The 16643-nt window shown below is 40.6% G+C and overlaps 1 protein-coding gene across 2 annotated transcripts in view; it reads left to right on the top strand.

The window, feature by feature from the left end:
* Positions 1 to 13798, top strand: part of EGFLAM (EGF like, fibronectin type III and laminin G domains) — a 146581-nt gene extending 132783 nt beyond the window's left edge. For both annotated transcript variants that reach the window (XM_072992825.2, XM_072992824.2), the window contains 5 exons: positions 283 to 361; positions 2031 to 2174; positions 8617 to 8700; positions 11385 to 11488; positions 13206 to 13798. In XM_072992825.2, the coding sequence (XP_072848926.2) occupies positions 283 to 361; positions 2031 to 2174; positions 8617 to 8700; positions 11385 to 11488; positions 13206 to 13360 (566 nt within the window). In that variant the 3' untranslated portion in view covers positions 13361 to 13798. The remainder of the gene's footprint in view (positions 1 to 282; positions 362 to 2030; positions 2175 to 8616; positions 8701 to 11384; positions 11489 to 13205) is intronic.
* Positions 13799 to 16643: the final 2845 nt, after the last annotated feature.

Here is a 16643-nt window from a genome sequence, read left to right as displayed (position 1 = left end):
GAAAAGAGTTGTAGAATCTCTTAACATCAGCCACCCAGTAGAACTTGCGGGTGAAAATACAGTCTGTGTGAACAGGACTGTTTTCCCTCTTCGTGGCTGAAGGTTTTTCCTGCCACTGCCACAGGACAACCCTTTGTTTGGGTCACATTAACAGGAGTTACTTGACTAGGCTGTATTCTCCAGGCTTATGTTTACTGTGCTTTCCTCTTACCTTGCAAGTAGGAACTTTTCTGATAAGCGAAACCTGCCATTTTAATATTGCCATTTCTCTCCTTTTTCCAGCTGTTATGGAAGCCATTGAAATCCCACAGTTCATTGGCCGCAGCTACCTCACATACGACAATCCAGATATTCTTAAAAGGTATGCTACCAGAAGCCAGACCCTGGACATTGCTTGTAGTGGTATGATTGGACTAAGACCTTGCATGAGGAAATCCTGCTGAGTATGAGTGGGGGATGAAGAGAACTATGACTTCAGTTATACAGACAAATGGAAGGAATGTTTGAGGAATGTTAAAATGAAAACATAAGCATGGTTTTACCCAATCAAATCAAGATCCATCTAGTCCTCCATCAGAAGCCAGATAATGTGATGTATTGCGAGCACAGCTTTGCGTGGCAGTTATCCTATCATTGCTATAATATATGATAATCTAAGTCAGAGGAGAAGGGCGAGACAGCCTCATGATCTCTATAGGAGTGGAGAAAAGTAATTGCAAAGTTTATTATTGCCATTGATTCAGATAATCTCAATACTCTGACAAGGAATTTTATAACCTTGCAAGATTCCTTACCTCAACTGAGAGTGAGGCAAAGACTTCCCAACTCCCATTTGTTTCTCTGATGTTCGCAAAGTTTCTCTCACATGCTTTTTCTTTGAGGAGCAAAGTTCATGCAGACTCACTCCCATTCATGGCTCCACCACTGCCCATCCTGCATTGGAACTCTCTCCTGTGACGCCTTGTAATTGGGGGACTAATCATTTAGCCTTCTTTCCCCATGTCAAAGATGGGCCCTTCCAGGTGTCACGGGACTACAACTCCTGCCAAAGAAAGTTCCCTGTTCCTTAGCCAAACAGCAGAGCATGAGAAGTTACTTTTAAAAAGTAATTTGTTGTATAACTTGTTACAGTGCCACCAAAGGTAATTTGTTAAAAGTAAAGTTGTGACAAATGTATTACTTGTTACATGAAGAGATCAGATGATATGATACAATAAACCTTTATTGGCATTAAACAGTTTGGACAGGGAAATAAACAGGGGGAAAAAAACTCAGGGCAAATAGACACAATCTACATTGATGAGGGAGTATAAAATGATGAGAAGTAATACATATTACCCGGAAAGTGGGATAAAGGAAAGTTCAATATTATAAGGCAACAGTAGTTTCAAAATTTCAGTTTTAAAAAGTTTGCCACTATTTAATCAGATCAGATGTATGGACACTTATGCATTGAGCAGGTTTGGTTTAGATCCTGTACAGACCCTCTTTACACTTCCTGGAGTCTTAATTTGCTAGTCTGAGTACAATTATTCTTGATATTTTTCAGTCCCCAAGTTGCTTTGTTTGCTCTTTCGTAAAGCAGCCCTTCCATCTATCTGGGAATTGCTCAGTCCTGATCCACAAAAATAGTAGCCCTGCCACTGGACCAAAAAGATCCAGCTTAGCCATGATTGGGGTCAGGCTGGAGTGCTATAGCTCCTACATCTTGTGATCTTTGGAAAATAACTCAGCAGGAATAAAATTACCTCTTGTGGAAGATCCTTTCTCTGGAGCAAGTTCCAAATGCTTAAAAATTATTTGACATATTTCAAATCAAGTTGTGTTTCTTTGCTCCTCAAATGAAATAACAAATCCAGATTTTATAGGAAAGGAAGATGTAGCTAGGATTTTAACAAAAAGTTATTTTACTGAATTAGACTTCCAAAGTTGAGGAGGGGAGGCTGATTCGCGTATTGCCTTTAACTTCACTATGCAAATCTTAATTTTGCACAACTTACAAAAATTGCCTGTTTTGCTTTCCTAAACAGAGTATCAGGTTCAAGAACAAATGTATTTATGAGGTTTAAGACTACACTAATGGATGGTCTCTTGCTGTGGAGGGGGGACAGCCCCATGAGACCCAACAGTGATTTCATCTCTCTAGGCCTTCAGGATGGTACTTTGGTCTTCAGGTAGGCCACTTGCCTTTCCTTGTCCATTTGTTTATTGCTAGAGGGTTGTGTTTTTAAAATAAATCTCAGTTATATATACTAGAGGTGTGCCATTCATTCTAGATTCCTCTTCAGCCCAACTTCAGCCTAGCTTCCTGTTCAGTACCACCAAGAAATCTCACAGCTGGCATAAGGGCAGCTTCCTCTTTGAACAGGAATCTAGGCTATGCTGGCCACAAAACCTTCAAGTTAGGCCTTTTTCTAGGTAAGTGAAATTTGAGTAGGTATGGATCTGTCAGGTGGAACTCCCAGAATGGAGAATTCTGGAATTTGTAATCCAGAAAATCTGAGTGGCATATTCCTCATGTGTACATCTGAGTTGCCCATTTAAAAGAAATTAACCGAGCTGCACATATATAAAGGAAGCCTGTGTTTGTTCACTGTTTCCTTAATGAAGGCTTAGTCTTACAGAGTCAGAGAAGGTCCAGTATTTAGATAGATCTGACACATCTAAATTTGGCTGCTCACTTTACTATTAGTAAGAGAAAAATGGAAGACTGAAGATTTGGAAAATTCATTTATTTCTTATCCCAGATCCCATGCCAAAGCTCTTTTCCTGTAGCCACAACACCACACTGACTCTCCCTTGCTTTGGGTGGAAGTGCTCAAAGGGAGAAGGAAGAATGAGTGCTGTGAATCCTGGCTGGGAATCTTCCATCCCAACACACTTTCTGACAAAGAAATTACTTTCCCAAGTTCCCTTTCTACAGTTGATGGGCCAATTTCTTAATAGCTCTTGATCCACTTTGATCACCCTGCAAAACAAAATATATCCTGATACAGCAGTCTGAAAGAAGATACTGTAGCGTCTCTGGCCTGCTACCCCAATCTGCATAAGTCTTTGAGAAAGATGGGAATTGATTTTCCTAGTGTAGTTATTTTACAGCCCAAAGATGGTAGAATGCCTTTTGATCAAAGTTAAGTATGGAAGCATCTGTTCCTACTTGTCTTCTCCTTTGACGTTCCCAAAGGGCAGCAGGAAGTGTGAATCTTCATTTTACCGTCCAACCACTTGTTTTATGAGGCCATGTCCCATGCTTTTCAGAGCATGGAAGTGTTCATAAGCTGCATTTCATATTTTTCAAGTTGTTAGTTTCTTCACACTCCCTCTTTCCCATGGGAAATTCTGTGTTGCTAGGTGCACACAGTTTTGGACCTGCCCTTGTATGAAGAATGCACTTGACTGTGCATGTGCGCCTTCACATGAAAGAAGGATGGTTAGAGTGAGAATATAATGAATTTTCAGAGTTTTCTCAACAAAAATATGTGTCTTGACATATTAAACCATGCTGACAAAAATATTGTCAGCAGCTGCAAGAGTTTTTATTCCCTCATGAGAGTGAAAGGCCGGGGATTTCTTCCATCATCAGCAGCACTAGCAAAATGTAGCACTGGGTAAAATTAATTATGTCATGCATAAAAGCTACTTCCATAGTAGAGTGGTGCAAAACTCCACATATTTTGCATTAAAATCCTTATATTTTGCACAAAGTACAATATATTGCATGGAAAACGCAAGGTTGTTTTTTTTTCACAGAAACAAGTTTTTCATATATTTTCCCAAACATTGTATTTTATTTTACTTTATTTATTTATTGGATTTCTATCCCATCCATCTAGACCAAAGCTCTACTCTTGAAAAAGTCTTGAAATGCAGACGTCCAGAAAAAGAAAATTCCTTGTAATCTCACATGGAGGGAAGAAAACCTTTAAAATGTTTCATTAGTAACTGCAAACAGAAAAGAAAAGAAACAAGTAACAAGTAACTCTCCGAGGACAGAGTATACATGTTTGTTTAGTTTCCATGGAAAAGTAAAGGAAAATGAAGTTTTATCTTTTTATATGGCCTTTATTTCATCTAGTCCATTCACTGTCTCTATGACACAACGCAGCAATTTCTAATTCATGACCAATTCATTTCTGCCAAAAATTGAAATGCAAACCCAGGAAATGGCAGACAGTAAAACTAGCATTCTGTCCATGGGGGATTTTTTTCTTCCCACTTCAGTACTTCAGGTATCTTTCAAGTGGCACTCCTGGTACATTTCTGGTTCCAATATGAGTTTATCAAACAACCTCCTGTTCCTTTATGTTAGTTTTCTTTTACAGATTAAGTAACCACAGAGTCTTTTGGGATGGTTGTTGTCACTGCAGGTGGGGCTATATATGCTCACATTGCAGTAAAATGCTGTTTTCACAGTGCTGTAAAATGTGCGTTGTAAAAGGCACATCAGGCAAACTAACCTGTATGGAGAGATACTTTACGCGCGTGTCCTTAATTGTTTAGTGGTTCCCATTTTCAGGGGATTTCAGCACTGATCCGAGGCTAAGTTTTATTTAAGAAGGAAATTGCTCGGGACTTTTTTTTAATAGTGTGACGTTAATAAGCATAGGATTGGAATCACAGCACCAGCACTACAACAGATATCTCTTCACGCACAAAGACATAAGATTTTTGTCTTCTTGTGGAGAAGGAAGAGGGAAAAGTCAGCTCTCCTCATCATCCATGTCTCTCTGGGCCATTCTAGCTCTGTTTAAACAGATTGCTGAAATATTGCCGGAAGCTAGCTGTTCTTTGTCAGTTCTTACAAGACCCAAACAAGGTAGCTTTACTCACAGAAATATATGGGCCAAAAGATACATTACTTTAAAAATGTTTCTCATGGTGATTCCCCCCCCCCTCTTTTTAAATCTTTCATTGTAGCTAAGGGCAGGGTCCTCCCTTCTCATCAGGATCCTAAGTATGGTAAGCAAGGTGGACTTCCCCTTTATCCTTAGTCTGGTCCCAATTTGGATCAAGCCCTGGGGGCCAACATAAATTAGGCTAGCAGGCTATATATAAGAAAAAACGTGATTCATTTTTAAAAAGTGAGGATACCAGAAGACCCGTTGCTCACTTCTGGTCCTAGATCCCCAAAACTCTACAGTAGAAAATATGAAGTAAGAAAGTTGCTAGCTTTATCTTTAAAGTAATGGCCGCTTTAACTCTTACGATTTAGCTAGAAGGGATCCAGAATCCCTGTGCAACATTCAGACTAATTCCAAAACGATCACGTTATATTATGTGAACTTTGCCCTGAGAAGCAGAGTGATTGTAAGAGCCTCCTAAAATCCATGTGCTTAGATTACTGTCTGGTCCCCTGCATTCATCTTACACTTCTGTCTCTTTGGCCCTCTTCTCTCTTTCTTCTTTTATTCCAGTATATCCCCCTATTGACCTTCATTCCTCGGTTGCACATCTCCTCAATGGTCCGAAGGTCCCTTCCACCCTAAGATTGCTCCAACCTTTCTCTCTTGCTGCCTGATACACCTGGAACTCTCTCTTGTGGTGCCTTGTAAATGGGGGACTATCATTTAGCCTTCTTGCCCCATGTCAAAGATGGGCAAGCTGGGCCCTTCCAGTTGTCATGGGATTACAACTCCTGCCCCAAAATTTCCCTGTTCCTTAGCCAAACAGCAGAGTATGAGAAGTTACTTTTAAAAAATAATTTGTTGTATAACTTGTTACAGTGCCACCAAAGGTAATTTGTTAAAAGTAAAGATGCGAAAAAAGTATTACTTGTTACATCAAGAGATCAGATGTATGGGCACTTATGCATTGATCACGGGGTTGGACTCGATGGCCTTACAGGCACCTTGCTACTCAATTATTCTATAATTTCTGGAAGGGAATGTGCAAAGCAGCTGTGTGCTCAGGTAACTGTTGCTATCCATCCCCTGCTGCTTTTAAGGGAGGAGAAAGCCTTGCAGATCATTCAAATGTCACATGTCGAGATGCTTGAGCAATTAATTTGGTTTAGATCCTATACAAACCCTCTTTGCACTTAAAAGTAAAGATGTGGAAAATGTATTACTTGTTACATTATTAATCTTGTTTGGGGGGGGGGTCGAGGTCCACCTAAAAAAGAAGAAAATGAGCTGATTAGTAGGAAAAAAAATCTTTACAAAATGCCCCAAGAAAGCATTTTTTAATCCTTTCAAAGTAACAAAAAAGAAAAGACTAACAGTGGTCAGTCGTTATGTTATTTCAAAGAAGCATAAATGTGTCCTACTTGCCCCAAGATGGACTGCCTTGCAGGTAACATCTTCGCTTATTACTTCCAGATTTTGCAAATTTACATATATAAATGTCCCAGGAGTAAAATGTATACTTCTGGTGAAGTAAGTTGATGGTCTTTAGAGTCCGGCCAAGTGGTGAAGAACAGTTGGCCGCATATCATGGTGTTGATATGTGGTAAAACCCCAGTTCTAGCAGGCACTCTGCCACTCTCTTGTGGTTTCCTGTGGTTAATCTTGCAAAGTTCTTAGCTTTCCACAAAAGAGAACCTGAAGCCAAGGCTGAAACCATCCTCGAAAGAACGGCTCAGTCATACAGGAGCTATACATGTCCACCCTGGAAAGCTGAAAGCGGACTCCTCATCCCAAGTCATTCAGAAGGGAAACTGCTCACTTAGTTAGATGAGCATGTACAGTGGTGCCTTGTTTAACGATGTTAATTGGTTCCAAAAAACCCATCGCTATGGGAAACATCGTTAAGTGAAACACCATTTCCCATAGGAATGCATTGAAAACCGGTTAATCCGTTCCAATGGGAACGGATTAACATCCTTAAGCGAAAATCCCCATAGGAAACATCGCTAAGTGAAACAATGTTTCCCCAATGGAAAGCCATTCAAAAGCACTGAAGCCGGCTTCAGTGCTTTTGAATGGCTTTCCAATGTCCGTGTTTGCTCATTTTTAAGTGTCTTACAATGTTTGGAACATGTTTTAAATGGACAGTCCAATGGATTTCAATGAGGGAAAAAACAAAAAATCACCAAAAATTAACGAAGACTCAGAAGAAAGCCAAACTAAGTGTGCATAGGTTTCACAAGGTGGACTAACTATTCCAACCATTTAAAACATGTTCCAAACATTGTAAGACACTTAAAAATAAGCAAACACGGACATCGTTAAGTGAAATTCCCCCATAGAGAACATCGTTAAACGATCCTGAAAATTACTCAAAGAAACCCATTGCAAAGCGAATACATCGTTAAACGAAGCAATCGCTAAGCGAGGCACCACTGTATATGTTTGAGTTCCTGTTCTGCTTTTGGTAGTTTTCTGAAAGATAGACAGGTAGATCGCTGGCCTGAATTTGTTATCTATTCTTTATTTATTGTTTTCATTTGTATGCTGATCTTCTGTCCAAAGGCACTGAGAAAGACGCACACCACAGTACTGTATCCAACAAACAACAATCGACTAATAAAACGTGTCACGTAAAAGATGAAAACACAAATTGGAATTAATAGCCTAAAGCCCACCACACAAATTTGTCATATGCAGGCAATGACTGCTTTCTGCATAAGGGATGGAATAGCAGTTAAGTGACATCCAAAGGCTGGCCAAAACAGTGCCACCTCACAGTTAAGTTTGCACTGGGGCAACAAGTCCATTATGAACTGTCTAAAGCTGATGCAGAAAGGAAAGGTTGCAAACCTCCAGAATGATGTTGAAGTTTTAGAACTGATCAGTAGTGCAGCTGAGCAATTGGAATAAGAGTGAATTTACATAGAACATGAATTCCACACCAGTTTTTAAATCCTCCATGAAAAAGCATGTGCTGACTCATTGAGATGCCTCACTGAAAAAATATAGACAACTCCTGTGAAATTCTTGTACAAGAGTAAAAGGGTGAACATTCTGCATCATCAGCAGCATTCACAAAATAACTGTTTCATGTGTGAAAAAAGTGTATCTCATCATGCAGTGATTAACCTGCTGTACTGCAGCCAAAACTCTGCTCACAACCTGGGGTTCAATCCTAGGTTGCTGGCTCAAGGTTCATTCAGCCTTCCATTCTTCTGAGGTAGCTAAATTGAGGACCCAGCTTGTTGGATAGGCGGCAATGTTTAGCCTGCATATTTAAATTGTATAGAGAGTGCTTTAAGCGCTATGGGGCAGTATATATGCAGCACACTTCGCACACATTAGAAACCTTGTATTTTATTTTATTTTATTAAAAAATAAAGCTTTCTTAGGAAATACATTTTTGTGTGTAAAATACGAAATTTTGTTTAAAAAAACCACTTCCAGAATGCAAAAATGTGCCCAAAAAGGCAAAAATAAATAAAAAAATCCCTTGCAACCTTTTCCAGCAGGAAGAAGCTTTTAAGATGTTTCTTTCTTGTCTGCGGGAACTAAATAAGCAAATATTTACATTTCTTCTCCCATGTGTATTGTACAGTACTGAACCACACTTAGGAGAATGTCTGTGCCAGTTCATGCTCAGTTATAATATGTATTATCTAGCAAATACAGTATTTCTCAATTAAGCCAATTAATAAATTTATTGACTAAACTAGAGTACGACAGTGAGCCCTCTGGAATCTGATGAGCATTTTTGCTTTGATTTCAGCTATAATCTGGGCAGTGGTGTTGCTTCCATAGTAGTGAATGGCTCTTTCAATGATGGCCGATGGCATCGCGTTAAGGCAGTCCGGTAAGTTGTTTCCTATGGTTGATGTTCCTGTGTGTTGATGTTTTACTGTGGAACAGAAGTAGGGCAATGCAAGCAAGCAAAGAAGCTTTCTTCCATTTTCACCAGACCTTATTGAAAAATGAAGATAGAAGAAGAATCTCAGGAATGTATTGAGTATGGGATGAATGTTCACTTGAGTTTTGGGCACTGATAAGTTGTATGGCTTACACTGATCAAAGAAGCCCATTACAAAATTTATTTATTTATTTATTTATTTATTTTATTTATACCCCGCCCATCTGGTCTTCCGACCACTCTAGGCAGCTTCCAATACATAATAAAAACATACAAATATACATAAAAAATATAAGCTAATAAATTAGAAATTATTCAAGATGGCAAAAAAGGAAAAGTATAAAGAAAAGAAGAGTGATCAAGAATTAACTGGAGGGAAGGCCTGCACAAACATCCATGTTTTTAGTTGGTTTTTGAAAATGCCCAGCGAGGGGGCCGCACGAATCACCAGACGGAGATTGTTCCAGAGGCGAGGAGCCACCGCTGAGAAGTCCCAGTTTCTAGTTCTTTCCTTACGGGCCTCTCTCGGCGTCAGGCTCCTCAGCCTCACCTCCTGACTCACGCGGGTGATACGGGTAGACCTTGTGAGTAAGTTCAGGGTTCGGGTCTAGCTGTTCCTCGTCTTGAGTCAATAATGATGAAGCAGAATTACCAATAAAAGAATGTTTATTATCAACATTGCTTGTATTTCTTCCTTTTACTTCACTTGAACCACAAACAGATAACTGGGGAGGGGATTCCTCCCATAACCATAACAAAGAACGTTCATCAACACCTTTTAATAACAGGTTTTTTTCCTCTCTTATTTTTTCCTGGTTGTTTATTTTGCATGCTGATCGTGTCTCATGCATAGCGTCCCGCAGCATGGGTGACGAGCCCATTTTGCTGCCCCTGGTTTCTCTGTCACCCTCTCGAAGTCTCCCTTGGGAATTGTTCCTTCCAGGTTGGAGATCTTGGGGTACACCACGATGGTCCATTCAATAGGACTCAGTCCAGGGATAATGGGTCGATAACTTGTCTTAGAAGTTAAAATCTTGTAGGAGGTGGATCTCCCCTTTCCACACATGCATCATATCTTCTCCAAAGGACTGGGAAACTCAGTCCTCCAGAGCAGAGTTTTGAGTGCTGGGGGAGAGGGAGTGTGAAGGCTGCTGTGAGAACATGGGGGCTGCATACAGAGGATCACAATCAACTTCTCAGGGATCTGCTAAAGAGCTGCTTCTATCAGTGCAAGGACTCAATAATGCGTATAGAGTTCTTTTATGTGAGGGTCCAAACACTTCTGCTCTGTGGCAGCCATCCTTTAACCCACCCACCCCATATGATGCCCTGGCAACACCACGATATCATATCATACCAGAGGCATTAGTAGCCTCACTTCCCAAGCATGTTGCTTCCGGGTACTTTGCTGCCAAGCTGTGACTAACACCACTTCAGCAAAGCCATCGTCAGTGTTGCAGCTCCTCGGCTGTTATCCATCATCCTCTCCCATTGCTCTACTTTATATTTCTGACGACTCTTGTCATAGTTAAAGACAGCTATCCTATCTGCCCTTAATTTTTATCATGCTAAGACATACCCAGCTGTTTGTACTTGGTTTCTGCTCCAGTCTCATCAGGATGATGACTCGCTTCTAGGTACAGTGTAGGTTTTCCAGTGTTGTCCTTGAAATGTTGTGCCCAGACTGAACAGAATATGCCAGAGGGAACCCTTTTCAGATTCAATCCACTGTTTGAAATACTCTATATTCCTTTTGGAGTTGACCCTCTTTTGCTTTGAGATGAAAACTAATTCATTCTTTTGCCTTCCAGTATTGCCTGCTTTCATATTTGGGAGTGAGGCAAACTGAGGGAAATTGCAGAGGGAACCCATGCTGCCATTTTTTTTTAGTATTCCGTTTCCATTCTGCTGTCTCTTTTAATGTTTTTGGTGACTGTTTGATTTATTAAAATGTATTTATTTATTTATCTATTAGATCTCTATCCCGTCCAACTAGACCAAAGGTCTACTTTCATCACGTTATCATGCGTTGAATGTTACCTGTGTTTCATCAGCCCACATCCCCACTGTGCCTCTTTGACAGGGATTGGACTCGATGAGTCTCTTCCAGCTCTGCAGTTCTAAGATGATGATGATGATTATAAAGCAGAATGCAGGGCAACAGGATATTGGTTTAAGTGGCATAATTGCCCAGAGGGTTGGTGTTTTTTAAAGGAGTGAAATAAATTATGTAAATGCAGTTTTAATATGCATCTACCCTAAAAGAGGTGAGCACTACAAGGCCCTTGGGTTCGTCTCCAGTCCAGGTTAAAATCAGAGTGAGAGAATTTCCACCATATTTCTCTGTTTCTCTGTACCCTTCCCTTTAAAATATTGTTGTCTTCTTTCTCTTCCCTTTAAATAAGCAGCCCTTGGGAAAACTCTTCATCCTGAGAGGCACAGGGGAATATTTTGTGGGACGTGACAAGTTTCAACTGGTTTCCAAATAAGGTTACCTAGATAGATGAATAATTGGTCACCACAGTCATATAGTTGTCATAATACTACCTGAAATGTGGCAGTAGGAGACCTTTTGGGCTACCTATCCATCCACAATGGTGTAAGAATGCATCCATTTTTGTCAATTTAAGGGATGGACAGTCTGGTAAGGTGACAGTGGATGATTACGGTGCTAGAACTGGCAAATCACCGGGAATGATGAGACAGTTGAATATCAACGGGGATCTTTATGTTGGTAAGTTCCTACTGAGCCCTATTGTATATCTGTATTAAAAAAATGTGGGAAGGTTTCTTCGTACATGCACAGAAAAGTGTTGGCCCCCCAGCAGTTGTCTGGAACTCCCATTGTCCCTCAGTGGTGGCTGTGCTGGCAAGGGCTGATGGGAATTGCAGTCCAACCACACCTTGGGAGCCCCATTTCCCTGCCTCTACCTCATTGCTTCAAGGTGTCCTTTCTGAACTACTGGCTAGACCAACCTACACCGTCTACATCCATCTAAGAGCTTTTGGACTGTCGCTCGTATCATCCCATTGGCCATGCCGTTTGGGTTTGATGTGAGTTGTAGTCCAAAACATGTAGCGGCTCCCGCCTCAGTCAAATTGCAGGTAGCTGTTTTTGGTAGCCATTACAAAAGTAATAGTTCGGCAGAACTTGTTAGGAGCAACAGAAATGTCACAGAAAAGAGCATGCCTTGTGTTTTCCTGTGCTCTTTTTCAGGCTGGATTCCTAAAAAGGGCAATCAGGAAGGGGAAAAAAACATTCTTGGGCATAATGGAAAAATCTCAGTCTGTCGCTCTCTCTACCCCCACCCCACCCTTTTTTTTGTTTAGCATCTGGAGTGAAGAAGAATTGTGTGGAATTTAAAAGCTTCACATTTTTCTGATATGGTTCATCTCAACAGAATGTGTTAGCCCAGTGTGAACTCTGCATTGAGTTCCCAACCCATGGGCATGGAATGGTTTTTCCACATGAATACTGGACTTCAGCAGACAAAGGGTTTGGAAAAGTAGCTTTTTGGGCCTGGAAGCTCTCAGGATTCCCAGCCATCATGGCTGTACTGTACGGGGGATCCTGGAGTTATGGTTACAAAAAGTAACTTTTCCCAAACTCTATGAGAAGGAGCATGTTTGGAATAATACCTGCTGAAGGTTTAGGACATGGGGAAATAAGGTTCTTGGAACTGAGGGTCTACAAGGACGATAAATTCCATGTAACACTTTATTTGTCCTAATATGTGCAACTGCAGATTTATCAGAAGAGGGTTTCACTCTCTTCTCTAAGATGATATACAGAAATGGAAGGATTTGTGGCAAACGTACTCCTCTTAAGAGGACTAGGTCTGCCAATTCTGGGCTTCATTGGTCCCTTGGATTAAGGTGGCAAATTCCAGGTATTGGGCATTTTTTCCACTTGGCTCCAAAACTGTGGAATTCTCTCCCCCCCCCCCCCAAGCACCTTCGTATGGAACCAGTGTTGAACAGATTTAGATGAGGTTTGGAAACCCATCTGTTCACCTTGGAGCTGCAAGTATTGGGTGTAGGAAGAGATTAGCGACCAGTGTATTTTGTTTGAACTTTTTAACTGGTTTGTTAGCGTTTGTTGTTAATCCTTCTTGCTCATTGCCTACTCTGAGGAGTTTTATGTTGATATACAGGTGTGTATACACACACACCTAAAGTTCTTATTAAATGTTTTCTTGCATGCTTTACATTATTGATATTATTGGAACACACTTTGGTGTAGAGTGTAATATGAACATTTTTATTACTTGTGATCTGCTTCAATTTAGCATGCTAAGATGCTATTTTCCCAGGGAGGTTGGGAGGATTTTCAAGATAAAGGAAATGTGCACTTCCCACGTATGTTGGGAATTGGGTATGCCTTCTGTTTCACTCTTCTCGTTCTATCAGCCGTATCTTTACTTACTTAGTTTTTAAAATCTCTCTGCCAGGTGGAATGAAGGAGATAGCACTGCATACCAACAGACAATACATGAGAGGACTGGTGGGTTGCATTTCCCACCTCACACTTTCCACAGATTATCACGTTTCGCTGGTTGAAGATGCAGCGGACGGGAAGAACATTAACACTTGTGGGACAAAGTAACATGGTTTTTACAGAGAGGAGCCTTTCTTACCCCAACACCAGAAACAATAAAAAGACTGATCTTGCATACTGAGGAGCCCCTCGGAGCAAGGCCTGGACGCAAGAACCAAAACTTAAACAGAAATCTCAAAAAGGGGACCACTTCCTATGTTCCTTTCCTTTGGATCCTGTGCTCTCATAGTCTTGCTGAGCACTTCAGAGCGGGAGCATCACACTTCAACTACTAGTTGTAATTAAGAGTACAGTCCAGCAAATCCCCTACCTTCTTATTTATGGTTGGTGCTTTTCCAGCTGGGGGCCATGCATAAACATGTACACATCATTGCCGGCTCTGTCAGCCAGTATCCGATTTCAAATGTGTCCAGTTGGTAAGAGCCACTTGAATTTGCCAGCAGCCAACTCGAGCATGAAATAAATGAGATAGGCGTGTTTAGCAAGGTGCCCTGACTATGGAGACTTGTGAACAGAAACAACATCTGCCTTACCTTCTACAGTTCATTGCAAGGAGAAGCCTGAGTCCTCCGTCTGCATTTTCCCACGGCTCTGCTCTTGGTTTCCAGTCATCTCTCAATACTTCTCCTTTAGTAAGGCCTGTCCAGCATGAGAGGGTAGATCAGTTGGAGTTGTTCGCCTGCTGTGAGAAACTTGAGTGCAATAAATTGCAGTATGGTTAGGCCAGCGCTACCAGCCGCCATGACTGCTAAATCGCCTAGTCTGTTGGATTTGCACTCCTCTGCTTTAAGAGTTCTGCCACTCCACGAGGCACTGAGAGGACCCCCTTCTACTGCCTCAACACGAGCTTCATCAATGGGGGCTAGCAGGGGGACACAGCAGATCAAATGGTCAATTTCTGGATTGTTAAGCATCAGATTATTAATTTGGGTCTCTTTATAATGACCTTGGGAACTGTACGAGGAAATAGATGCATTATAGAGAACTATCGTGCTGGGAAGACAGTGTTCAGATTTCTACACACACTGGGTTTATGTATATCTGGAGAACATCCATGCAAACCCTGCTCCCTAAAACTAATACGGTACAATACAAGAACAGGCGTAACCATATGAAATGGCACTTGGAAAGACTACGTCACTTCCTTTTCTTTGCCCCCTCCCCCTACGAACAGAGGCAGAGAAAACTATTTTGTCTTCTTTAGTTCTCTAGTCTGGGGAAGGGTGAAGATGGTGTTTGTGTGATGTTGCTAAAGAAATTACCAAAATCTGAAGAATTCTTTTATGTTTGGGACAGAATTTGAGAACTACAAATTTGAATTGGGGCTGAGATGGGAGAGCCATATGTCCATCCAGGTCCTGGGTTTCAAGTGATTAGATGTTGGCATCCCTGTGTATTCAATCCTGTTGATGCTAAATTAGGAAGGCCACTCCCCCCTGTCTTTAATGAGATGTTCTTCCTCCTTAGCGTCTATCTAACAGGCTGGGGCACCACAATTGATTCCACAGTGTACCATATGAACTGGGCTGCTGCAGAGGGTTGACAGATCCTTTCAGCTTGTTTTCAAGGAAAATGTGGCAAAATTAGTAAACGTCTTTATATCTTAAATGAGGGGAGGGGAACCCTCAAGATTTCAAAAGAAATCAAATATGAGGGAATGTGAAACTGATTCTGTATGTCAGTGGCCAGACATAAAACTCATAGTCAGCCCTGGGTGGTGGGGGTGGTAGGATGATACTCTGCAGGGGCACTGGGGGCTTTTGAAAGACCATCTTGCTGACTAGCAGATCAGTGTACAAATACAGTAGTGTTGTAGCAGAATGCTAGTGCTATGATTTTATAAACATTTTCTTTTCCAGGCTAAGAAATAATATTGAAAATGGCAGTCTTTATAGCTTGCAATGACACAGTGACTGTACCAGCCAACCAACTCTGTTGCATACGTTAAAAGAGTTGTATTTATGCATTCCTTTATCCTATTAGCCTCAACAAGAAAAGTTAATATATTTATAACTCCACTCCTTTCCCAGATAAAACTATCTGCAAGAGTTAACTTCTTTCCAGGTTATGCTATTTTCAGAAAACAATGGTTCTTAATATTTTAAACCTATTTTTTTTAATTACAAGCAGTGAGTATCAACCACCACATTTTATAGCACTGATTTTGTACTTGTATATTTTTATATAGGAGCAGCTACGACATTGATTGGGTAGATAATTTTGCAAAAGAATTAGGTTCTGACCCATTTAGCATGCTGTATGTCTTTCCCGGAAGGAACAAGAAAAGTACAGTGAGGCAAAAAGGTTGCATTTTTGCTTATTCTGTGATTTCAGTGGAAGTACTTGTGAGATTTAACAGGTTTTACAGTCTTTTCTGGGTGTATGTGCGTATAAATTCAGACAGCAAAAAACATGCATTATTGAATCTATTCTGGCTTGAAAACATTGAAAATATGTTTAATTGAGTTCTACTGTGACATTTTGGCATCAAGGGTTGTTGTTTTTTACACAGAATCTGGGCAACATTAAGTACTGAAGATTTATTTTATGACTAGTGAACTTCAATAATATTATTTTATGACTAGTGGACCTCAATAATTTTCCCAAGTGCACCCCAAGGAGAGAAAGTTTATGAACCTCTGGAATAGTGTTGCAACAAGAGGGTATTATTGCTACTACAAATTAATGGAGCTTTCTAGGGTCAGACATTATTCTTCCCGTGATTCTGCACACAGAGATGGAATTAAATAAAGCTTATTCCTAAGGAAAAGTATATATAAGTATCTGAAAAGTGTGTAACAAAATACATTTATTGAAGTTCATGACAGTATTCTAGCAAAATTCATAATGCACGGGTATTACAGAGAAAAAGCAGTACATTGCCATACAAATAGCCAGGCGAAACAGCTTTTGGTTCATGCTAAATTCAGTATATTAGTACTACATAATTTATATAGCTTCAGTCTCTCCTCCATAGCTGTATTTTTCCAATATTATTCTCAGTTCTAAGTGTCTCTTTCTGGTCAGTTTCAAAAGATAACAGTTACTTGTAAGTTTGCTATTTTTCCTCATATTGACATTTCTAAAATGTGGCTCCAGCAGATAGATTTGATGTATACACATGCTCAGATGTTCAGTGAGGAGACAACACCAGCCACCTGTTTACCACGTGGCACAAAAAGCCTGCAACTGCAAATCGGTATTCAGGGTTGTAGATGAGCTAGGACATCAAAGCCCCAGGACTTTCTGTGTGGCAAGAACTATAATATAATCAGTCTCCTCCTTCAGGTTTCCCTGTTCCCTCTCAGCTTGGATAGGGTCCTCACAGTAT

The sequence above is a fragment of the Pogona vitticeps genome, chromosome 2 (assembly GCF_051106095.1).
Source record: "Pogona vitticeps strain Pit_001003342236 chromosome 2, PviZW2.1, whole genome shotgun sequence".
NCBI classification, from domain to species: Eukaryota; Metazoa; Chordata; class Lepidosauria; order Squamata; family Agamidae; genus Pogona; species Pogona vitticeps.
This window is presented reverse-complemented; position numbering and strand designations above follow the sequence as displayed.